General features: G+C 42.5%; 1 protein-coding gene across 7 annotated transcripts in view; it reads left to right on the top strand.

The window, feature by feature from the left end:
- The window catches only part of TTC23L (tetratricopeptide repeat domain 23 like), a 54054-nt gene that overhangs the window by 345 nt on the left and 29320 nt on the right, over positions 1-24389 (top strand). For 2 of the 7 annotated variants that reach the window (XM_029941029.1, XM_029941028.1), the window contains exons 1-8: positions 15-258; positions 923-1001; positions 5305-5488; positions 8359-8482; positions 14907-15063; positions 16530-16655; positions 19401-19578; positions 21482-21590. In XM_029941029.1, coding sequence (XP_029796889.1) covers positions 186-258; positions 923-1001; positions 5305-5488; positions 8359-8482; positions 14907-15063; positions 16530-16655; positions 19401-19578; positions 21482-21590 — 1030 coding nt within the window. In that variant the 5' untranslated portion in view covers positions 15-185. Of the gene's footprint in view, positions 1-14; positions 259-922; positions 1075-5304; positions 5489-8358; positions 8483-14906; positions 15064-16529; positions 16656-19400; positions 19579-21481; positions 21591-24389 lie in introns of those variants that run through there. The other 5 variants (XM_029941035.1, XM_029941031.1, XM_029941030.1 and 2 more) reach the window with 5 other exon arrangements.

Here is a 24389-nt window from a genome sequence, read left to right as displayed (position 1 = left end):
TGTGGCCTCAGGGCTTCCGAAATTGCGGGCAAAGAAGAAAGGGTTTTGCATTTGAGAGAAGGGCCACAGTTTGGTGTTATAATTTATTCAGGGCCGCATAGTACCTCATAGAACAGAATCTAGGAGTTTGAGAACTCAAAACTACTCGCCCTGGCCATCGCTTTGAAAGTCGAAATTAGAAATTAATGAAGTTTCCTTCTGGTTTTTGGATTGTGGACGTTCTGGAGCCCGAGTCAGAGAGAGCTGCTCAGGGCTCAGGTGGGAATGAGTGACCTTCTGCAGGGTGAGAAGTGACTTGTCGGGTGTTAATGTTCCGTACAAAATCGTACATTCGGTTTGGATTTGATTTAAGCGATAGGGAGAGCCAGGAGAACGGAATTTCACAAATAATTATAAATCAGATTTTTGCCACGAGTTATCAACCATTTCTGCCATCAGCTAATGACAATACCAAAATAGACGCGCGTGTGTTCCTTACCTAGGACTTCCTATTAAATAGAGGGTTGGCCCTAGGGACAAGAAGAATTAACCGATAAACTAGCTATACCTCATTTAATGCTAAGAGCTGTTCCTTTGCTTGCATCCATCTTGCAAAAACTTGCATACTTACAGAAACGGTATTGGACTTGAGCAGGAGGTGTAAATGTACTGGCTTTAATAGGGTAAGAAAAAAATCAAGGATTTTGGAGGTGCTCTGGAGTAGGAATTAGAGGAAAGAAATTTAATTCAGAAGTTTAATTTGGCAAATGTCTTTAATTTCTGCTTTCCAGGCATCTGTCTCCATGAGTGTGTATAGTCTGTTTTTGGATTTCAGATGGGTTATATATTTGGGCAGTTGCAGTTTGATGTTGATAGCATCCAACAGAGGAAAAATAAAGCAGCCTTTTTGCCCAAAGCTGACCTCACCTGTGATTCTTGGCAGGAAGAAGATGCAGGCCAGCCCCATCCGCATCCCAACCGTCAGCAATGACACCGACTGGGACTCCTGCTTCCACCTGTAGGTAGCACAGAACCCTGACATCACCCTCAATCCCTGGCCTGGAACAGGGACCGCCCACTTAAGGCACACCTGGGGTGAGGAGCTTGAGTGCCCATTATATCGAAGAGAAGGTTGAACTTCTGTGACGCATTTTAATTACGATTCTGCTCTGAGATCCATTTGTATTTGTGTGCCCTCTGTGAGAGGGAAAATAATTTCCTAACGTAAGGGAAATTTTGTTTTATAGATAGGTTAATTATAATTATAATGTTGACAAAGTCATAGAGAATTCAATATAACAGAGTTAATGAGCAAATTAAAACTGTATTGTGAAATAGGCAATAAGTAAATTAAAACTTTCACATCATGGTAGCTAATACTTATTGAGCAAATACTATGTGCCAGGGACTGTTCTAAGTGCTTACGTATATTGAGTCGTCTAATTCCCCCAACAGCCCTATAAGGGTGGTACTATTATACTATTCTAATTTTATAGCTAAGGAGTATGAGTCAAAGAAAACATTAGGTAATTTGCCCAACACAGAGCTTGTGACTTAAATTAAGCGGTCTGACTCCAGAGTCAATTCTTGAACCTTTCCTGTATACCAAGATTTCCCAACCGTGACAGTGTTGGCGTTTTGGGTTGAATAACTCTTTATTGTGGGGGCCTGACCTGTACACTGTGGGATATTTAGTAGCATTCCTGGTGTGTACCCACTAGATGCCAGTAGCTCTTTCCCAGTAGCGACAAGCCGAAATACCTCCACACGTTGCTAAATTTCCCCTGGGGGAAATATCACCCTTGGTTGACAACCGTTGTTCTATGCCAATGCTATCAAATAGAAACGTAATGCAAGACACAAATGCCAGCCACATAGATCATTTGTAATTTTCCAGTGGCTGTATTAAAAAATAAAAAAATAGGTAAATTGAAGTTTCATACAATATGTATCTTAATCTTTTATAAAATAATTAATGAAATATTTCTTCTTCATACTAAGCCTTCGAAATTGAGTGTGTATTTTACACTCACAGCACATCTCAGTTCCGACTGGCCACACCTCATGTGCTTAATAGCCACACGTGACTAGTGGCTAATATATTAGTAATTCTGTCCCACCTCATGAGATACCTTGAGGTTAAGGGTTATATAACTTTTAAAATGTAATATAGAAATGGAAGGTAAGATGTAGAGTTCATAGTAGAGTATCTTGAAAGTAATGAGATAATTCATATTATTACTAGTCTGAATTCATATTTATGATGGCAACATATAGACTAAGTTACAAACCTGGCAAGGCAGACCTTTCATCCACCCTGCCTATTCATGCTTACTGACTTTTATTTTATCTTTCAAGGTATCTGACTGGTCAGTATTGTCCAGTCATCTTACCTTTCAGGCCAAGGTGTTCAGTCCAAAGCCAGTTTAAGGTTTTGCATTCTCAAGTCATTTGTCAAGACCTCAGTGTTTCTCCTTCCTTTGACGTCCCTGCTGTTCAAGTTTACTGCCTTTGGTCTCAGCTTAATTTCATTGAAGGCTGAACTTAAAATATTTAGGGCTTAGGGCTCCTGGGTGGCTCAGTCGGTTAAGAGTCTGACTTAGGCTCACTCAGGTCCTGGTCTCATAGCTAGTGAATTCAAGCCCTGCGTCGGGCTCTGTACTGACAGCTCAAAGCCTGGAGGCTGCTTCAGATTCTATGTCTCTCTCTCTCTACCCCTCCCTCACTAGTGCTCTGTCTCTCTGTCTCTCCAAAATAAACATTTAAAAATTTTTAATAAAAATAAATAAAATAAAATATTTAGGGCTTATAATTTTTAAGATACATAATTGACAATCTCTTTGATGACCCCGATATATTGAACTTCTGCTCCAGATCTGTGAAGTATGCAGCCTAAGCAAAATCATCTACTGAGGGACCAAATTTTCTGTTAGTTTTCTTGACTTATGATCTCTTGCCTCTATCTTCCCTCTATCTTCAGTATTTTTCAAGTATCCCAAAGATTACGCTTTCTTTTTTCATTCATTTATCCTTTAACAAGCCATTATTTGTTGTTACTGTAAGTTAGGTATCAGGGTTTCAGGAACAAATGAGAACTAGCCCCGGCTCTGGTGGACTTTATTTGCTAGAAAGCAAAGAAGACTCAGAAACAAAACAGATTTTGAAAATGAGACTATACTGTGACTTGCAGTGTAGTAGAAGGTTGGAGGAAATTTTCACGAGCCCCTCTGCCTGCTCCTCTAGTGCTAGACTCCAGCACAGGGGACGCCTGAGTTGGGTCTTGAAGGAGGAGTATGGAATTCACCAGGCACAGAGGAGGGAAATTTACCACCTGCCTTCTTTTTTTTTTTTTTTTTTTGTAAATTTAAATGTTTGTTTATTTTTGAGAGAGGAAAAGAGACACAGAGAGAGACAGAGTGCAAGTGGGGGAGGGGCAGAGAAAGAGAGGGAGACACAGAACCTGAAGCAGGCTGCAGGCTCTGAGCTGTCAGCACAGAGCCCAACTTGGGACTCGAACTCAGAAACCAGGAGATCATGACCTGAGTCAATGAATGTCTCGTGCTTGACCAACTGAGCCAACCAGGGACCTCAATATAGTAACTTATATTTATAACAATCTGTTTTATGTTGCAAACAATTTAAATTTTGACACATTCTAAAACTCTACCTTTTTACACCCCCCCACCATGTCTAATATTTTTGATATACATTTTACACACTTCATCTCATGTATCTCTTAAGTAATTGTTGTATTTATAATTACATTTACTATTTGTGTCTTTTAATCTTCATATTGGCTTTATAGGTAATTCATCCACCAACTTTCCACTACCTTTAACAGTAAGATTTCTATATACTTTCATATGTTTTCTTGTTATTTATTAGGGCTCTTTCATTTAACCTGAAACAAGTTGTTTCAATATTTCTCATAAGGCCATTTTAGTTGTGAACCTCTTTAGCTTTTGCTTGTCTACCACCTGCCTTCTGATTACATTACATCAACCATGTTCTCTGGCTTTTCCATTGAGTGTGCCTGCCTTTTGAAAGCACACTTCTGTTTCTGGGCCTGAAAAAATGTTGCTCTCCTATCCACTTGACCTGGTTTACTCATATTCCTCTTGTTAGGATATTTAGAACAGGAAGTCTGGATGGATATAACATCTCATTTTTCAAAATTAGTATGAAAGATTACACTTGGCATTTGTTTTTCTTTCTGTATTTTCCTTTCTTTTTTTTACAGCGAACATTCCTTACTTATCTAATAAATGGAAAAGGAAGATAATTTATTTTTAAAACTATATAGGGGTTGAACTTTAAAAGCTATTGTGAATACAAAAGTGATTCTTTTGGGGGGACCTTGTTTATAATTAAACATTCGGTTGTTGCTCTTTGATTTTTCTGGCAATTTTAGGACATGGTTATGTCTTTGTGTGTGTGTAAGATTAACTCTTGACTTTTATCTTTACCATTTCCAATCACCCACTCATAATTATGTTCAGCTTTGAAGTCAGATATCTACAGTAAGCAAGTGAGAAAGGAGAAGGAGGAGGAGGGTAGGAGAGAGGGAGAAAAGTGAGGGGGAGATTTTTCAGCCCACTCAGCTCTTTTTCAAAACACTTATCTGTAACACAACTCAGAGGTCCGTTTTGCTTCTGCATCTGCTCTTGCCTATGTGGGGCTCCCTCCCCTCCCCTTGGTGGGGCCACGTCTGCTTTAGTTAGTTGGCCACTACTTTTAAGAAATATGGTAGCAGACACACGAAGTCTAGCCTTAAACTATTAATTCCCTTCCCATTATTTCATTATATCTGTTTTCTTTTCTGGTTTGGATCACAATTTTAGAATGTAAAAGATTTTTGAAATCTTCCAATTCACCACCTTCATTTTATAGATAAAGAAACCAAATCATGGAGCTAATAAAATGAGAGTAGCTAATGCTAAAATAGGACTTATTAAATAGTAGGTTCTACGCTAAGTGAGTCACGAGAATTATCTGATTTATTCCAATAACTTCATTGGATTCACTTTATTTTACAAAGAAGCAACTTAGGTGATAACTTGCTTAGGGTCATATGGTTAGTAAGTAGCAGAGCTGGGACTCTGGTGTAGGTGGGTGGTTTGCCAAATCTGTTTTATTTGAATCACCGCATTGCTGCCCTGATTCTGAGCTTCAAGAGTGACATGAGCTCATCACCAGGCTTTATTCCTTCAAGTGTATGTTAGCATATCCCTAGCCCCAGCTTGGAGGGCTCTGTCCTTCAGTTGTACCCCGTTTGAGATAGGCAGAGGTCGGATCTGAATCCATGCTCCTCTCTGGTATCTACAGGTCACAGCAAGCCAAGATCCCAGCATACCAGCACAGAGATGAACTGTGTTCCTCTAGTGGGTCTGGAGAGAGTGAAGACGACACTGAAGCCAAGGAGGAGGTGGCCGTCGGCTGCATGTCTCTTCCTAAAGACAAACTGGCCCAATCCCAGAAGAAAATAGCTCAGCTGATTAAGAAAAAAATGGTAAAACAAAAAGCTCACTAGGTTTTAGTTTTCCTTCTTTTTAAAAAAATTTTTTTTAATGTTTATTTTTGAAAGAGAGAGAGAAACAGAGCATGTGTGGAAGGGCAGAGAGAGAGGGAGACACAGAATCTGAAGCAGGCTCCAGGCTCTGAGCTGTCAACACAGAGGCCGATGCAAGGCTCGAACTCATGAACTATGAGATCATGACCTGAGCTGAAGTTGGACGCTTAACCAACTGAGCCACCCAGGCGCCCCTAGTTTCCCTTTAAAAATATGTCCATGATTAAAGAATCTCCGCCTTAACTGGAGATTGAAGCCCTCGAAGTAGAGGAAGTTGTTGTATTTCTTCATAAGTGGAAAAAACCAAAGCAGAGCAGGGTTGGGTAGTCAGCCTGCCCTCAGGCTCCACACACACATGGGTCACATAGAGTATTTGTGCTCCTGGCTTTAGACTAAAAATTAATGTTCTATTCTTTGTGTAGATGTTTGGTAACCTTTCAATAAAAAACTTTCCAAAAATTTCTCCTGAAAGGTTTCAGAATGAATAGCTCTTGGGTGATGGAGAGGCCAGACTAGGGAGGCAGGAGGCTGAGAACAAGGGTGGCCGGGCTGAGGTCCAGGCTCAGAAGCAGCAAGGACACAAAAAGGATGCCAGTGGTTGCAGTGGACTCATAAGCAAACGAAAGCACCAGAAACAGGAGGTAGCAGAGGTCGAAGTCCGGGTATGCATTTCTAAGAGCAAGGCAAAGACTTGTAACTAGGACCTCAGAGCATTAATTGAGAGAGTTCAAAATCTAGGAACCTGAGACAGGATGACAGTGACCTTCGTTTTTGAATGCAGGCACCCGCCTGCTCCCAGAGCACGATTATCAGCAGAGGAATCCATGCACTGACTTCCTGGCCCAGGGAAAAAATGAACTTAAAATCAGGTGTAGGAAAAAATGAGCTTAAGTTTGTATGTGGAGACAGCTCCGTAGATGGTTTTAGGAAAGGCCGAGAACCCCCTCCCGGGCAGATGGAGGCGGACACCCCTGGCTGGATCTGTCTGTAAACTTACCTCACCTCTGAAAACTGCCCAGAGGACTTGCTGGGGATGGTCCTCTTGGCCGGTACCCATTAGTATTTCACAGACCCAGGCCAGAACCTTCCATTTATTTAATTTCTATTTGTTTATTCATTCATTCATTCATTCATTCATTCATTCATGTATTTACTTAATCTTTTTATTTATTTAATTTAATTTCTTTATTATTATTTATTTGTTTAATGTTTATTTAATTTTGAGACAGAGAGACAGAGTGTGAGTGGAGAAGTGGTGGAGAGAGAGGGAAACACAGAATCTGAAATAGGCTCCAGGCTCTGAGCAGTCAGCACAGAACCTGATGCAGGGTTTGAACCCACAAACTGTGAGATCATGACCTGAGCTGAAGTCGGACACTTAACTGACTGAGCCACCCAGGAGCCCTGAGAGCCCCTTTTATAGAGAAGATGCCAAGAGAGGCCTCTCGGAAGTGAACAAAATGAAATTGAAATGAGAGAGTGAATGATGTATTTGAATGTCCCAAGTGGGACAGTAGTTGCAAAAGAAAGTTAGAAATTAGTTTGTCATGTTCAGGAGCATCAGATAGATTTTAAGATCCATGCTTTTAATAATAATAATAACAGTGAACAAGCTATTTGGTCACCAATGGAAGATGCTAGTGACTGAACTCATTACCTTGAAAGCCAACAAATAAAGGGCAAGAATAAGTCATGTATCTTGTCTTTCTATGATAAACTGTAATGTTGGGTAACCAATAGGAGATGAGAGGAGAGTTCTCTATAGAATTATTTCACCTAAGATACGAAGAAACACTGATAGACGTGAACATTGGCATTTTATAACCTTTTATGAATGAATCCATGTAGTTGTGCCAATAATCAGAAAAAAAGCCAACCAAACATTAGGGGTCTTCTGGTGGAATAAACAATCAAGAACCTATGAAGTAGTTTTGCTTAAAAAAAAATAAAGCTAAAGCAAAGCCAACTTCTAAGTCCAGCTACCAGTATAAAAGGCAAGACAGAAAAATGGAGGGACATGTTGAATGACACCATAAGAATGCAGTCAAAAAATTTACATGTTTGGAAAACAAATGTACATGTTTGGGACACACAGTAGTCCAAATGGCCCAATATCTTCAACAGATAATTCACAATAAAAAGAACTAGAGATGGAAACGGAACTTATAGAGGAAATGAGATTTAAAACACTGATCTCAATGTGCAGACAGACATGTTAGATTTATGAGACTAGATATTTAACATTACGTGGTGTTAATATTTTGGTGAGAGTGATTTTCTGGTTATGTGTCTAAGTCCATATCCTTGAAATACTTCGGAGATATGAAATGATTTAATACTGATTGTCTTCAAAATAATAGCGTATGTGGGTAAGAAGGATGGGTATGAGATAAGACTGACCATGGTTGATACCTTATGAAGCTAAATGAGCCATTCTCTGTGCTATTTTTGTATTTTGCCAACGTTCTTCACAATGAAAGGTTAAAGGACGTCACTCTGGCTACGATGTGGAAAGCAGACCGGGGAAGGGGCAGGAGTAGAAGCAGTTAGAAACGGGCGGCTGTTGTGGTCAGCCAGGTGAAAGACGAGGGTGGCCTGAGCCAGGTACTCATGGCAGAAATGAGAAGAGCTAGGTTTAAGGACTTGGGAATAAGGGACAGCCAACAGGCCCTGACGGCTTGGGTGTGAGACGGGAAGGGAGAAGAGACAAATCTGCCAGGTGAACTCAGTCCTGCATTCCCACCAGAAGAGGGTGGGCTGTCGCTGTCCCTCCTTTCCAAAAAACATACTGATTCGCTTGTTCTCTGCAGAACATCCAAGCAAATAAGGAGCTGATTCGCTGTGTCATCCTTTCTCGGATTATTTTTGGGGAAGAACACTGGAAATGTGCAGAGGCCTTGGCCAGCCTGGCTTATGGCTACCTGACACTGAGAGGTACTCGGTTCCCCAGCTGGGCCTGGGTGGACCAGCTCATGAGAGCCCAACTACGCCGACCCACCGCCACAGTGTGGGTGGGGATGCCCCGGGGCGGGGCCTTCCTGCCCCCCAAGCTCACACCTCCTCAGGAGGTGGGGAAGTCCATGGAGGGGGCAGGCAGTGTGTCGGGGATCTTAGAAACAATGATAATAATAATGATAGTTAATTTATTGAGTACTTAGCATGTGCCAAGCTAGTGTCATTTACTCCTTCTGATATCCCTTGGAAGGAGATACTGTCATCCTCCATAGTTTACAGATGAGGGCACTGAGGCACAGGCAGCAAAGGGCAGTAACACAGGTTCTAGCCACAGGTCCTCAGGAAGAACAGGCAGCTCTGTACACTCAGCATCCAGGTGGCAGACCCAGTAACAGGACCTGAATTCTGCGGACAGAACCCAAGTTCCTGGAAGGTCTGCTGAGAAAAGACAGTCCTCATCCTAGAGAAATGATGCTTCTGGAAGGTACTCTGCACAGAAGACCAAGAGAGGAATGCATTTGCTACAACTGAAACCCAAGTGTAAGACCCACAAGGGCAGGGACTTTGCAGTAGAGGCTCAGGAAATCTTTGTTCAGACTGACTGAGGCAAGAGCCGGAGAACAGGGTCAGCTCAGGGCTCTGTGCCCCTGGGCCAGACATACACCCCTACCACGGGTCTCTGTACACACTCACCTGGCTTTGTTTAAGTGCCTCTGTCCCGGAAACAGAAGCTCCGTGAGGGCAGGACTGGGTCTCATGTGCAGCGCCTGGTACACTGTATGGATCAGCAGGTGTTAGCACTGGGTAGACCCGAGCCTCTGGCCCAGGGCTTTTCCAAGCACCGCTTGGACCTGAGCCATCAGGTGGGGCGTAGCTTACATATCAAGTGAGTAACTTAAGGGCTTGAGAGATTTGAGGGCTACAGGGGAAGGGAACCAATATACCGAGGCCAGAGGGCACCTGGATATCAAAAATCAGAGATTTGGGGAAAATTAAAATGGAATTCAATTTATGAACCCTATCATAAATTAAACTTCGAACATGTGTTCCTTCTTAGGTTCCTTGGGCCTTTTTTAGTTTATTTATTTAAAAAAATTTTTTAATGTTTATTTTTGAGAGAGATAGAGTGCAAGCAAGGGAGGAGCAGAGAGAGACAGAAACACAGATCTGAAGCAGGCTCCAGGCTCTGAGCTGTCAGCACAGAGCCGGATGAGGGGCTTGAACTCAGGAACTGTGAGATCATGACCTGAGCTGAAGTCAGCCGCTTAACTGACTGAGCCACCCAGTCAGTTCAAGGCACCCCTTGAACTCATGTTTAAATGAGACTTTAGGTTCATTGGCTACTGATGTGGCAAGCCCATGAGTGGTTGACACTGGGGACAGTGAGGGAGTGGTCACAGTGAGGTCACAGGGAGGCTCTTTCAGGCCTTAAGGACACATCTGTTGTGTTCTAAGAGAGGGCTGACATGGCTAAGGACAGGAGCGGGTCTTCACTTACTGGCAGAATGGCAGCCACTTGTCTGTGAGATTTAAGGGACACCAGGAAGGACTTCAGAAAAAGGAAATTTTCTTCTAATAGAGCTACACTGTTCCTCATTTGGAATTTCTCTCTTTCATCCTCATAAACTTGCTGCCTTCACAAGAACAGTCAAATTGAGCTTTGTGCCCCTTTAACACTTAGAGAATCCTGTTCTGAGTCTGCCAACCCTGTGCTAGGCGCTGGGGGTATGTAAACGAATCCTGGCATTCTAAACACACACAGCTCTTATCATAGGCAGGGAGACATTATAATAGAAGCAGGAACAAAGTTCTGGAGAAACAAATGAGGCAGATGAGTGGTTCTGCCACTGGAGAGGGAGGTCAGGGAAGGCTGCAGAAGGAAGGTGACATCTGTCCTGTCCTTGAAGAGGAGACAAGTTTGCCAAGTAGATTTCGAGAGGAGTGCTAGAGAACCCGGTTGGCCCTCTATATGTGTTGACCTGAAGAGATGGAGGTGAAAGCATGTTTTATTCTGTGAAACTGCTTGCACAGAGCACTGTAGTTTCCCTCCGGACCCAGGAGGTTAGGATAGAACAGAAGACACCTTCGGACAGACAGGTCATGCCTGGTAACGGGACTGGAAAGTTAAGTTGGCCCCACGTATCAAGGACTTCAGGGAGTTATTAAACATTTCTGAGTGAGGTGGTAACGTAATCCAGCTTCTGTTATGAAGTGAGAAACTCTGGAGGATGGGTTGGATTGATAGAAAAGTAGAGGTGCAGATCAGTTAGACTTTTATCCTGCCCAGAGGGGTCGAGGAAGGCATTGGCCATGGCAGTTAGGAAGCAGGTTCTTGAGTCTGGCGCCTTAGACCCCTCAGCCATCCTGATGAGCTAGCCATGGCCTTGGAATGCAGAAGAAATGACTCCTAGAAGTGGTGACATTTAGTGGGCAATTCTACATGGGGCGAGAAGCTGAGAGAATTGCTGAGGTTGAACAGGGCATGACCTGGATGGTTAGCCGAAATGGAGAACCAGGTACCTGGGGAGCATGGTGGTGGGTGCTCAGTAGGCATGGGGAGTGCAGCTGGAGCTCGAGAGAGATGTCGGTTTGGGAGGGGTTAGCACCCAGGAGCAAGGTGAGGCCGTAAGAGTGGATGCTCTTGCTAAGAAAAAGTATGTAGAAAGAGAGGGAAAGAGGGCAGAGGGGAGAGGAAAGGAGAATGAGAGTATCAGGAAGGCCAGCGGAAGCAGAGTCAGCAGAGGAAGTAGGTCGGGAGGGGCAGTGTCGGAAAAAGGGTTTCAAAAAGAAAGAAGTGCAGGGTGATTTCAGCAGTGGCAGGTGGCAGAGGGAGGTCGGCTGACACGCAGGCTGAAGAGAGGCTCGTGGATCTGGCTGGCAGTTGGTAGATCTTGGCATTTGATTTGGCGGTGACAGGTACATGCTCAGGCTCTGGGAAAGCCCAGACTCGGTGAGGCTGTCTAAGAGACGCTGAAATCAAGACTTGAAGTGATGACAGCTTGGACTGGAGAGGAAGCACCATGAGTGTTTGAGGGGGACATTTGTCTGAACGAGGGCCGGGCCAGAGGCTGTGTTGGGAGAGGTTAGCGTGGTAGGTCGGTGGAAGGGAGTTGGTCCTCATCTTCTGAACAACCCATTCCATGAACAAGTCACAAACAGATGCTGAGTTTTACTTTTCCAATTCGATTCCAGGCTGAATCAAGATTGGTGAACAGGTCCTATCACAAAAGATGGTGAGAACACACCATCCTTTTTCCTTGATTTACAGTTCTTCCTGTCACATGAATGGAGAACCACATTTAGAGTAGTATGTTGGAGGGGGGAAAGCTTGCCTATAAAGGAGGGTTTTGTTTATTTTTCCTTGATGGGAAAAATAACTTCTTGATTAGACCAAGTGCCTACGTAGTTCATTAGTACCCAGCCTTGAACCCAGAGTTTCTGAAACCTAGAATTTTTCCAGAATAGATTATGATCATGACCTTTTCTTGAGAAAAAAACTCCTATTTCCGTTATAATACTTACCCAGTCTCTTTAACTCTTTTAAAGTCTATTGTCCACAGAATAAAACAACCAGAGCTTTGAAAAACTCACAAATCTTCAAGAGGGATGAATGCTTGCTGCGCTCCACTTAGTTTTTTTGTCATTAATCCTCAACTGCTCTACAACGGGCAGAATTTATGAGCCAGCCTTCTGTGTAGGGTGGGATGTGTGTGTCTGTGCATGTTCATGCCTCACTGAGTGGGCGTGTATTTTACAGCCTTCAGACTTCTTGCCTCATTTCCCTGTGAGCCTTTTCCAGTGCTGGGAGATGGGGGTAAACCCCAAGGGCTGATTTCTCTCAATAAGCTGTCTTCCAGTGAGTATTTACGTGGGAAGAGCATGCTGGGAAATACAAGGTAGAGAAGGTGCAGTCTTTGTCTCAAAGAACTTACAACCTCGTGTGGAAGGTGAGCCACCCACAGACATAGTTAGGCTAGAAGGCACCCTGAGCCAACCACCACAGAATGGATTTAAATACAGGGCTCTGGGGAAGTTGGGTGGAATCGTTTCCGGCTGGTAAACTCAGCTGGTAAGTGGTAGACTCAGGGGGCAAGTGTCATTCAAAAAGACCCTTGAGGAATGAGCAGGGCTTGGGCAGAAGGTAGGGCTGGCATTCTGGTGGAGAACGGAGCCTGGAGGGGGAGCACAATGCACATCTTTGAAAGCAGAGAGCAGGCTCTTGGGATGAACCCTGAAAAGAGGGTATGTTGCAGACCGTGGTGGGTTTTATACGCAGGCTAAGGAATTTGTGATTTATTTGGTGGGCAAGCAGGACTCCTGGAGATGTTCCAGCAGGGAGATGAATCAAGCAAAGTGTGCTTTTAGAAAGGTCAATCTAGCAATGATAGCCAGAAGGTAAGCTGTCCAGTCATCTAGGAGTATGCACCTTACCGCCTTCTGTGATGTTCCTACATGCCCCCAGTCCCCCTGCCCCAACATGTGTGTGCACAGGGTGCGCACACACACACACACACACACGCATGCACGCATGCGCGCACACACTTGCGGGTGTTTACTCCAAGTGGAAACCTCTTCTCATTCTCTTCTATCAGTCAAACTACCTACTCTTCAACAATTAGATGAGTCCCACCTCTCGTATAAAGATTCGTTCTCACCTCAGTCAATCTTTACTGGAAGCAAGGCCCAGGAATCTGCATTTCATAGGGTGTTGATGAAGCACAGTGTAATTTGAGGGGTGCTGTTACCTGGTAACCTGGGACACAGCCCTCTCTTTTGCCACAGACTCCATTTATCTCTCTCTCTTTTTTTAATGTTATTTTTGAGACAGAGAGAGACAGAGTGCAAACGGGACTGGCAGAGAGAGAGAGGGGGGGACACAGAATCTGAAGCGGGCTTCAGGCTCTTAGCTGTCAGTACAGAGCCCATCGCAGGGCTGGGAACCCTTGAACTGCAAGATCATGACCTGAACCAAAGTCGGACGCCCAACGGACTGAGTCACCAGGCACCCCTCCATTTATCTCTTAAGTTGAGACCTCTCAACTTAAGTCTCTCTGAGAGTTCTCTCAGTGTTCTACAAAGACTTCTTGGCTTCCAGGTCCCTTTTAAGGCTCTCCCAGGGGGGATTCATTCCCCCTACTTTGTAGCAACTCATTACGGAGGTCCTACACATGGAATGTATGAGGGCTTCAGGCCTCAAGACCTTTCAGATCATCTTTATGGCCATTGACCATACCTGTACTGTGAAAACAGGCTCTAAGGGCCAGAGGCGGAGTGGCCTGGGGCCTGGGGGTATGAAGTGAGACTTAGGGGTGCAGTGGGCCTACCTGGAAGGGGTGAATATATTTACTAACCTGCTGAGAGGAGAGCTGAACGTGAACACCAGCCGGCTGTCTTCAGTAGAGCAGAGGAGATAACGTTCTAGGATAATATTTTCTCTGCTGGCCTTTCTCTTTTCTCCAGGGCTTCTCTTTTCCCTTCAGGGACCACTAGACATGTGCTAGATTGGAGGATGAGGAACGAGGCCTAGAAATTCAATATTGCCAAGTCGAATAACTCTGTTAACTGACTGGACAAAGAGCAGTTCTAGTGGGTGCCCAGAGACTCCAGCCTGTACTTAGAAAACAGGCCAAACAACCACAAGTTCTGGCTGCCTGGAGTTTGGCATTCCCTTTGTCTTCTTAGTGAGGGGCCTCATTGCCTTTAGCAATTAGTGTGTGTGTGTGTGTGTGTGTGTGTGTGTGTGTGTGTGTGTGAGAGAGAGAGAGAGAGAGAGAGAGAGAGAGAGAGAGACAATTAGCATATCCTGCCTCATCTTGGATTGAAAAAATAAATTCCCCAGATGGAAGTAATTGTATTCATAAGCCCTTGTATTTTTAGAATGCCTTTTCCAGAAAGCTCAAAGTGTAGCACTCTGTGGCATAACCTAGTTTGTTCCTGGACTGTCTCCAGGTGTTTGGTAAAGTCAGCTTCTATAATTATTGTCATTTTACATTTGGAAGATGGAGAAGCTTTGTGGGTTGAAAAGGCCACATGGCATTAGTGGCAGGGTTGGGGACAGGATACTAAGCGTCTATTCCTGCTCTACTATTGATTTCCAGACTGAGGCCCACAGATTAAGGCTGTGGTGGCTGCATTATAAGGACTTGTGGAATTAATTAAAAATAGAGATTGCGGGACTCCATTCTTCTAGAGATTCCAACTCAGTAGGTCTGGGGTGGGGCCCACGAATCTGTATCCTCTACAAGCATTCCAGATCATTCTGATGCGCAGCCAGCTTTGGAAACTAATACTCTAGAGCTCGTGATGGCCACACTACCCATCTCTTTCCTCCCAGAAATATCTTGGACTCAAACATGACTTCTTAATGTTTTCCTTCTCGCCATCCACCCTCAAACTTCCCCAGGCCTCCCAGCTCAAGCCAAGAAACATGCTGAATCTGCCAAGACCACGCTGCTGATTTGGAAGGGAAACACGACCTCAAGCAAGGAGAGGAAGGACATCCTGGGTGCGCTGGTCATGCTCTACTACACCGTGGGCGTGGCCTGGCTCCTGCAGAACCGATATCCTTTCCCAGGCAGGGCCTGTGACCTGTGACCTGTGACCGGGGCAGCCGCCACATGTCCCCAGCTGGTCCCAATCACCTGGGAGCCGGGGAGATTGAACCAGGCCTTGCAGCTCTGTTCTGACATCCGGGGCCCCCACACGCCCCTTACCTCCTTCTAGAAGGGTATGAATGTACCTCCTGTCTCTGTTCATATAAACTCTGAGTTGAGCCGTGAGAGGGACCTCACTGGTGACCCTTCCCCTAGCTAGTTGAGAAGTTTTCAGAGTCTGTCCTGCTTCATTGAGCAGCCAGGAAGATCAGTGTTAGCTGTGAGGGCGTGGGTGATAGTGGGTGGTGGGTGGTGTAGGAGGAGGGAGCACGGCTGGGAATTTAAAGCAATGTTGGTCAAACTAGGCTGCACCTGTGACCCTCTGGGGCGCTTTAAGAATTATCGCTGTTTGAATCCCACCTAGAGATTTTGATTTAGTAGGTCTGGGATTCCTCTGTTTGTTGAGATTTTTTAAAGTCCCCCAGGTGATTATGTAACCTGCAGCCAGAAACCTCTGATTTAATGGACTCTTGATCATTTTTGTTTTTCTGAAATGCTGTTGAGAAAACTGCCATGAAGCTGGAGGAGACCAAGCAAAAAAGGCAAAAGAAATAGTTCTCTGTGTCCCCAGAGGGCGACCATTACTCTTCAAAAAGCCTGTGATTGTGACGGCCGTTTGGTACCATCTCTAACTATGCAGGGCTTTCCACGTTCCTGAATGATCATACACTGAAGCTGGAACGATACAGAGATCAGCATGGCCCCGAACAAAGATGATATGCAAGTTTGTAAAGTGTTCCGTATTAAACAGAATTCACCATGAGTCTTCTCTGAGACCACGTGTCCTTAATCTCTCTTTACCACATCCCCCTCTCTGCTTTTTTGGTCTTGATATTCAACTTGTAAAAACCGGTATGTTGCCTTTCTGTCTTGCGCCCTTAGATGGGGTGATTGAACAAGTGGGAAATAGGATATTTGGGAATTAAGGGGATTTTCTTTCTTGCTATTTGCCTCTTGCCAAAAACCTGTTTTGCTTGGACTTTCTAAATGATCTAGAAAGTCCCTTTCAGCAGAATTAGTTCCTCTCTTTTACCATTCACAGGAACCAACTTGGGGAAAATGAATAACTATTGTCACTCCCATCGATGCCTCTAAAGGAAATCAAGCATAATTTACAGTTTCTGTTCACGCCTCCGAATGCCCATCACCCATCACAGCCCTAGATTCAGGCTACTGCTGCGGGAAACCCAGGGCTCTGTTCACTTTCTAAAGAACTCTTGACAACATATACATATAGAAAATAAAGAACATAGTAAGTGTCCCTTTTCCAATTCTGCTTCATTTTCCCAAGGGGCCCTTTTATTTACTTATCAGCTGCTCGCCCTGGGAAATGGGGGACTTTGTGTGCCTGGCATTTTCCTTGACTGTTTCACTGGCAGAGAGGCTTACTTCAACCTGCAGAAGGCAGAGAGAAACATGAAGGAGCTGAGAGAATTATATAAGGGAAGTGTTCGCAGATTACAAGTCTCGGAGAAAGACCTGATGATCGCTTTGGGCAGGTGAGATCTGGGTTTTGAGAGGCTTAGGCTTTTGTGAGTGAGGCCCGGTATCACATGATTGTTCTGTGCTTTTCTGTATGAGTGGAGAAAAAATACTCAGGGAAAAAACCCAGCTACTCAGATGATGATAGAAGAGGCGTTTTATTTACCAAATGCACACACTGTGGTCTAAGTTGATGTGCAGTGCCCTTGGAATCCTCACAGACAGCACTGAGGTAGTTGGTGCGATTATTATCTCATTAGACAGAGGGAGGAAACTGAGGCTGAGATTAAACAAACCTTCCAAGGTGACAAGCGTTGGATCCACAGTTTGAACTAATGGACTCCTTGCCCTTATTCTGCCTCTCACACCTATTCTCAAATTATGTCTTTTTCTGAATTGCCACCTACTTTTGTCATGAAGCATGGTATCTTAAAAGATGAGGAAAGAACACTACATGATGACTGTGTGTTGGAAACCCATGACAGCTATGCACGGCACATGCATTTTTAAGGAAAGTTCTGTTCCCTATAGAGACCAAGGATTTGTTCAGGCCAGAGCAAGATTGAACTGGTTTGCAGTTGAGTTAGGTATCCTCAGAGAGAATCACAGTATTTACGCATGAGAGTGGGCCCAACAGATTATCAGAAGAAAAATAATAAAAGATTTCCTGTTCCCTGGATTTTTAAAACATCTTCCTATCCTTGAAAGCAATCTGTTTCTCAGACTGCAAGCACTTGGCATTGTAGAGTCGATGACTGACTGGAAGTAAATGACATGAGTCAGAGCCTACTTGCTCTGAACAACCATGGATCTAGAAATCAAATGGGAAATGGTGGGGAGGTGTTTGAATGTCTGAAGCTAAGTCAAACTACTGATACATCAATAGCCATAAATTAGAGTCTACTGAATGTCTGCTGTGATCACATGGGTTAGTGGCTAAGGTTTTTGTGCCTTATATGAAAGGTAGCCTTGCTCCTTTTTCAGAATAAATCTAGTGCATATTTCACTCATTCATTCTACATTTACTTAGTATCTATTTTGTACCTGCACTGGTCTAAGTGTTGGACCAGTATAACTATATCCAAGAACTATTCTAAGTGCTTTACATCAATTATTTAATTCAATCCTCTACCACAAGTTATGAAGTAGTATTTTTGTTTTCATGTCACAGATAAGAAAATTAAGGCCCAGAAAGAGGAAGTAACTCAATGTGACAGAATGATTACTAGAGGATCCAACACAACAGCGGGTCTTCTTAATCCGTAGCTCACCTTCTGTATCACATTGACCAAATATCTAGCAAAGGCAAATCCCTTTTCTCATTTTATCTATTTTTTAGTGTTTTTATTTTATTTTTGAGAGAGAGATAGCATGAGCAGAGGAGGGAGAGAGGGAGAGGGAGACACAGAATCTGATGACAGGCAACAGGCTCTGAGCTAGCTGTCAGCACAGAGCCCGACGCGGGGCTCAAACCCACAAACTGTGAGATCATGACCTGAGCCAAAATCGGACACCTAACTGAATGAGTTAGCCAGGGTCCCCCCTCCCTTTTCTCATTTTAAAGGTGGGGAAAATACAGTGTGGTTGTTTGGACCAGACAACTTGGCTAATATCTCCCTACAAGCTCTTGATGAAAGGCATTTTCATTCTGTAACTTCTGCTTCTGCTGTTACAGTCAAAGAAAATAGTGGTCTGATTGATCAAATTTTTTTTCTGTAAAGAATTCTTAGATAACATTGTATTTTTTATTGTTAATCCTAATCTTCAGAGGAATGATGAAACTTTTAGTTAAAATTTTTTTTATGTTTTTTATTTGTTTTTGAGAGACAGAGAGAGACAGCACAAGCAGGGGAGGGTCCGAGAGAGAGGGAGATACAGAATCTGAAACAGGCTCCAGGCTCTGAGCTAGCTGTCAGCACAGAACCTGATGCGGGGCTCAAACCCATGAACTGTGAGATTATGACATGAGCCAAAACCGGACGCTTAACTGACTGAGCCACCCAGGTGCCCCTATTCTCATTTTTTAAAGTATATTTAGTTTTGGAAGGTTTGAAAAGACGTGAAGCTATGAAGAAGAAACTAAAAGTTAGTTTTAATTTCACAACCCAAACATAACTGATATGGACATTTTAGTTAGAGATGGATCAGTCGATTAATGGATACGTCAGCGTTAATTTTAAGTACAGTCATATAACTTTTTAACATTTACCACACTTTTAATTTCTCCTATTATTCAGTCTAAAAAGGAAGCATGATTTTTAAAGCCTGAAGTATTTTATTCTATGATGTGCCATAATTTATTGAACCACTATCTTTTGGAGGGGATATTTACATTGTTTTCTCTATCCTCATTTTTTAACTGAGGAGGAACAAACTAAATCAAATAAGACAAAGCAATGGGTTTGCATTGGTCTGAAAGAGAGGGAGTCAGAGGTCATAAAATTTTATTCTGATTCCAGAAAGCCTGTGTTTATGGGTAAATTATCCATCTTGTGAATTACTGGAAGCCATTTTTTTTGCTTTTTTATGAAATTAGACTATAGCATGCTATATTAATGGGAGTGAATGGTAGCCAGTGGAATTTGGTGGGTAAAATGCAGGCTAATGGGAGTTTGTTTATAAGAAGACTGGATTTTAGTCAACCAGTCAGATAGATAATTGGCCTCTGAGGGCCAAATCATTTCATTCTTAGAATCAGTTCCTTTTGTGTCTGCAAAGTAAGGGGCCTCTCTGACTTTGCATCCTTGTCCCTCCTCTTATAGAGCCTCCTTGGCCGTCCACAGATTGAACCTTGCTCTGGCATACTTTGAAAAGGCAATTGGCATTGTTATTGCTGCCAAGGGTGACAGGGCATCAGATCTGGTCAGTCTGTACGAGGAGATCGCACATATCGAGCAGCTGAGGAGGAACCATGATCAGGCCATCCAGTACTTGCAGCAGGTTGGTGAGTTGGCTGGGACACCAGCCTGGTGGCCTTGATTAGCCTTGCTCCCAGGGCCAGAGAAGCTTGGGCTTCCCAGGAGAACAAGGGGGTAGGGTGGATTTCCCACCAGATCCACACGAGAGCCCTTCCTCAACCTTAAACAATGTGGGCAGAGAATCCTGACTCAGGGTGAATGTGTCTGCTGTTTGACCTGATCTTAGACCAAACTTCCCCTCCAGGGTTTCCCCTCATTTCAGTGGGTGCTGGGAGGAGGTAAGCAAGCGAGTCTGCTCCAGGGAAAATAGCCATAGGGGCAACAAAACTTAAGGCTTTGGCAAACACAAAGGACTTTTTTTTTTAATGAAAAAAAAATCATGGTATTTTGGTGTAATGCTGTCATTTGTGCTCTAGGCTAGCCCATCTGGTTCTATCAACTTAAACTGACAGAAGGGTATTTCACATGGAGGTATCTAATTTGACAAATGCCCAGGGGGAAACAAAACAAAGCAGTAAGGAATGTTGGTTGAATCTGTCATAATGAAAACAGTGTGGGGCATTTTGATGTATCATGTACTTGAAACTTTCCTTGAGACTTCTCAGTAAATTCACTTTTCTCTCCTCAAATAACCCTGTTCATGCCTTCCGATACCTCCAGAAGCCAAAAGTGGGTAAGATTTCCTGTATCATAGAAACCATGCAATGCAATTCAATGGTATATGTGAAACCAGTCTGATACTGTAGAAAAGACATTGCAAGTAATCATGCAGTCCAGACTTATTAGCATCACACCGTGGAGAAATGTTAGGAAATGCTGCTCTGAAGGCAGGGAGTCCACTGTTAACAGGGCAAGCCATCAGGTTTTTGTGTCCAAGACTGTGCAGGCGGCGGTCAGATCAGGATGGAAAAAACAAGATATAATTAGTGTTTCCCCACAACAACACAAACTAATCGATAACATTTATGGACTGCTTTTACTTTGTGCACTTGAGGATGTAGTCATTTAATCCATGCAATAAGCCTATGAAGTGGAGGCATTATTGTATCTCATTTAAAGGATGAGAAAACTGAAGCTTCAGCTAATTCAGCTGAAGTTGTGTTGCTAACAAGTAGTGGAGCAGGGATTTGAACTTAGAGAATGTGAGCCCCCAGAGCCTGTACATATAACAGCTTTAAACTCTGTCTTAGCTCCATAGTGTTACCTAAAAATCTCTGGGGCTCCTTGAAATACCTCACAGTGCCTGACCTGTGGGAACCCTGGGGCACGGGGGAAGGGGGGCTTTTTTCTTGCTGGTAGATGTGGGCCAGGGGGTTCCTCTGTTCTTTCTCCTTCCATTTTAGTACGAATGGTAATAGTAATAAAATCCCCACTTCTCTCACGCTTAGGACATTCCCAGAGGTATCTTTACAGCAGCTGTTTGCAACAGTCATTTTTGCCATTCCAGTTTTATATTTGGAGAAGTTAGTGACCTGCTTGATGTCATCAGGGGCTGAGCCGGGAGAGGAACTCAGGCAATATGGTTTTAGGGTCCATTCCTAACTCCCCTGGACTTCCTTTGATAACGAACCTTTGAGAAGCTGAGCTAAAGTTGTGATTTTAATTTTGCGATGACACCTAATAAGACATCATAATAGCTAATGTTTATTGAGGACTTACCATGTGATGGTACTATGCCCAATCCTTTGCATGTACCATCTCAAACCATAATTGATGGAAACTATGTATTTCTTTTATATGCAAAGGTGAAGTTACTTGCTTAAGACTCACAGTTAGGAAGTAGCTGGGCTCAAACTCACCTGTCTTATAACACCCATGGTTAGATAGCCACAGCTCTCAACTAGCAGTTTCATGAAAGCTATTAGAAAATCCTCTGAAATACTGTCATTTGGATACTTACTTGATCATGATTTTCTCTGTTCCAGGCCTATTCTATCTGTGTTTCTTTGTTCACTGAAGTCAGCCCCCAAACTGCAGAGGCAAGCGCATTACTAGCCAAGGCTCATGCCCTGTCTGGAGAAGCCCAACGCAGGGGTAGGTAGAAGAGGTAGCTTGCAGTTATCACTGTTTTCCATGGGAAGGCAATGATCTATCTACCGATACGATCAGGTTGTAATTAGCTGTTCATGACTATGATGGAAAAATGCACTGGACAGCATTTTGTACAAAAGCATTTACACGTGAATGTAGGCACAAGAACAGCTCCACAAATTGGAACATCAACACCAATAAAACTACCTGATTTCTATTCCCTTTATTCCCTTAGAATCTCAGCAGAACTCATCTGCATAAAGACTAGAGATCATGCACACTATGAATGTGGGCTGTAACGTATTGGTTGATGAAGAAATCCCGTGATAAAAGACAAACTTTGGCTCTTTCTCTCTTCCTCCTCCATTCTCAACACCCTTGACTCTTTTCCTCTGGCTGTCAAGAGAGAATGCTTTAGCAGCTAGAGTTTTCATGACTATAATCAAAAGTGAGGTACCGGGGGTTCTGGAGGAAAGCCAGGTGATGAATTCATCCTTAACAGTAGTCCTTTCTCAGGCAAGGTCATCCTTTGGAAAGTGAGTAGCTTCAGGAGAGACACAAAAGAACTGATGAGGAAGGACTGTGTGCCATGCTCAACTGGCTGGGTCAGATTAACGGACGCTCATGGATTCGATGGCCCATCCGGATGAATTTGCAATTGGTGAAGAATATAACTTAAACACTTAAAAATGTTGATTATCTCTGCTCATAAAAGGAATCCATTTAGGTGTACATTATTTTTCAGTCATGTATGAAAAACAGAGAGAGGAAGAGTGTGAGAGAGGATTATAGGGAAAGTTTTGCATCCTACTTTGTTCCACTCTTTTATTTCCCCATGCCATTAAATAATTTTGTTCAGTTTCCAGAACTTATTTTGATACCTGGTTACTGTTTCCTTTAGTATGAATGTACATTGAAGACTTCCTGATTCTGTGTTTCCTAGTTAATCATCTTCTTTACAAACTTTTCTTGGTATATTCAAAGTATTTGTCCTCCATCTATACATATAAAGTTTTAAAACTAGTCTTCATGGTTACAACACATTTAATGTATTTGTAAATATGTAAAAATTTTGTTCAAGTGAGAAAATTTTATGCTTCTGGGGTTAGGAGTCTCTAAGGCTACCTTATTATTTTGTATACTAATTTTTACCTGTAAAGATCTGGATCTTTACCTATCATTCACTCAATTCCAGTTGGATCACATTTTAACATAAAAACTGAAAATATAAATTATCCAAAAGGAAATACAGCACTACAATCAAAACTCCTAAAATTAATAACTGAAGGAAAGAACTTTCTGAGCACACAAAGATATACTAGAAGAGATTGATAGATTTAATTATAAAAAGATCTAAAACCTGTGTCTATCACAAAGTACCATAAATAAAATAAAAAACAATGTAATCTAAGATGAACAGATAATTTAAATAAGCCCTTAATTATTTAAAAAAAAAGAGTTTGCGAGAAAGAAATATCAACACCAGGATGATTCCACTGGGTAATTGTAACTAATATTTAAAGGACTAACACCCATCCTACATAATCTCCAGAGAATTAAAGAGGAAAAATTTCCCAACTCATTTTATAAGGCTAGCATTACCCTGATACCAAATATCGGTAAAGACATTACAAGAAAAAAGAAAAAAACTATAGAACAATACCTTTCATACACATAAACCCCCAAAATCCTCAAGAAAATATATAATAATGTATAAAAAAGAACTATACATCATGACCAACAGAAGCTTTTTTCTTCAGAGTGTCATCCTAGTTCACTATTTAAACCTGAATTAATGTTCTCTACCATATTAACAATCCGAAGATGAAAAGTACATAATCTTTTCAACTAACGCAGAAGAAGCATGTGACAAAAGTCTACATCCATTCACGATGGAAGGGGAATCTCATCAGTCTAATAAAAGGCATGTGCAAAATCCCATAGCTAATGTCATGCTTCATGGTGGAAGACTATTTTGCTTTTAAGATCAGGAACAAGGCAAGGATGTTCGTTCTCACTGCACTTATTCAACATAGTACTGGAAGTCCTAGCCAGTGCAGTAGGTGAGAAAAAGACACACAGCGTAAAAGAAATAAAATGGTCCTCATTTGCAACAATTCATCTGTTTTGCCAAAAATTCCAAGAAATCTACAAATCCTGGAACTAGTGAGTGTAAGCTTAGCAAGATCAAAGGATATAAAGTCAACCACAAAACCAAGTCATATTTGTATATATAAGCAATTCACAACTGGAAACAAGTTTTTAGAAATATTACTTACAATAGCCTTTCCTTCCAATTGAGACACTTAGGTGTAAATAGATCTAACAAAACATGTACAGTATCTGTATGCTAAAAACTACGAACTCTGATCAAAGAAATCAGAGATGACCTACGTAAATGGAGACATATTCATAGATTGGGAGACATCTAATAAAGTTGTCATTTCTACAGAAATTGATGTGTAGATTTAACGCAAATTAACAATCAAGATCCCAGCAGAAAATCTTGTAAATATAGACAAACTGACTCTAAAATTTATGTAGAAATGCAAAGAAATTAGAATAGCTGAATCAATTTTGAAAACTAATACAATCGGAGGAATCATACTACCTGATTTAAGATTTATTGTAGAAGCAACAGTAATCAAGAGAGTTAGTATTGGTGAAGGGACAGAGATCAGAGTCACTGGAACACAACAGAGAGTCCAGAAATAGACCTGTATGAGTATGGCCAATTAATTTTTGACAAAGGTGCTAAGGCAGTTCAATGTGGAAAGAATAGTCTTTTCAATAAATGGTATT

The sequence above is a fragment of the Suricata suricatta genome, chromosome 6 (assembly GCF_006229205.1).
Source record: "Suricata suricatta isolate VVHF042 chromosome 6, meerkat_22Aug2017_6uvM2_HiC, whole genome shotgun sequence".
Lineage (NCBI taxonomy): Eukaryota > Metazoa > Chordata > Mammalia > Carnivora > Herpestidae > Suricata > Suricata suricatta.
This window is presented reverse-complemented; position numbering and strand designations above follow the sequence as displayed.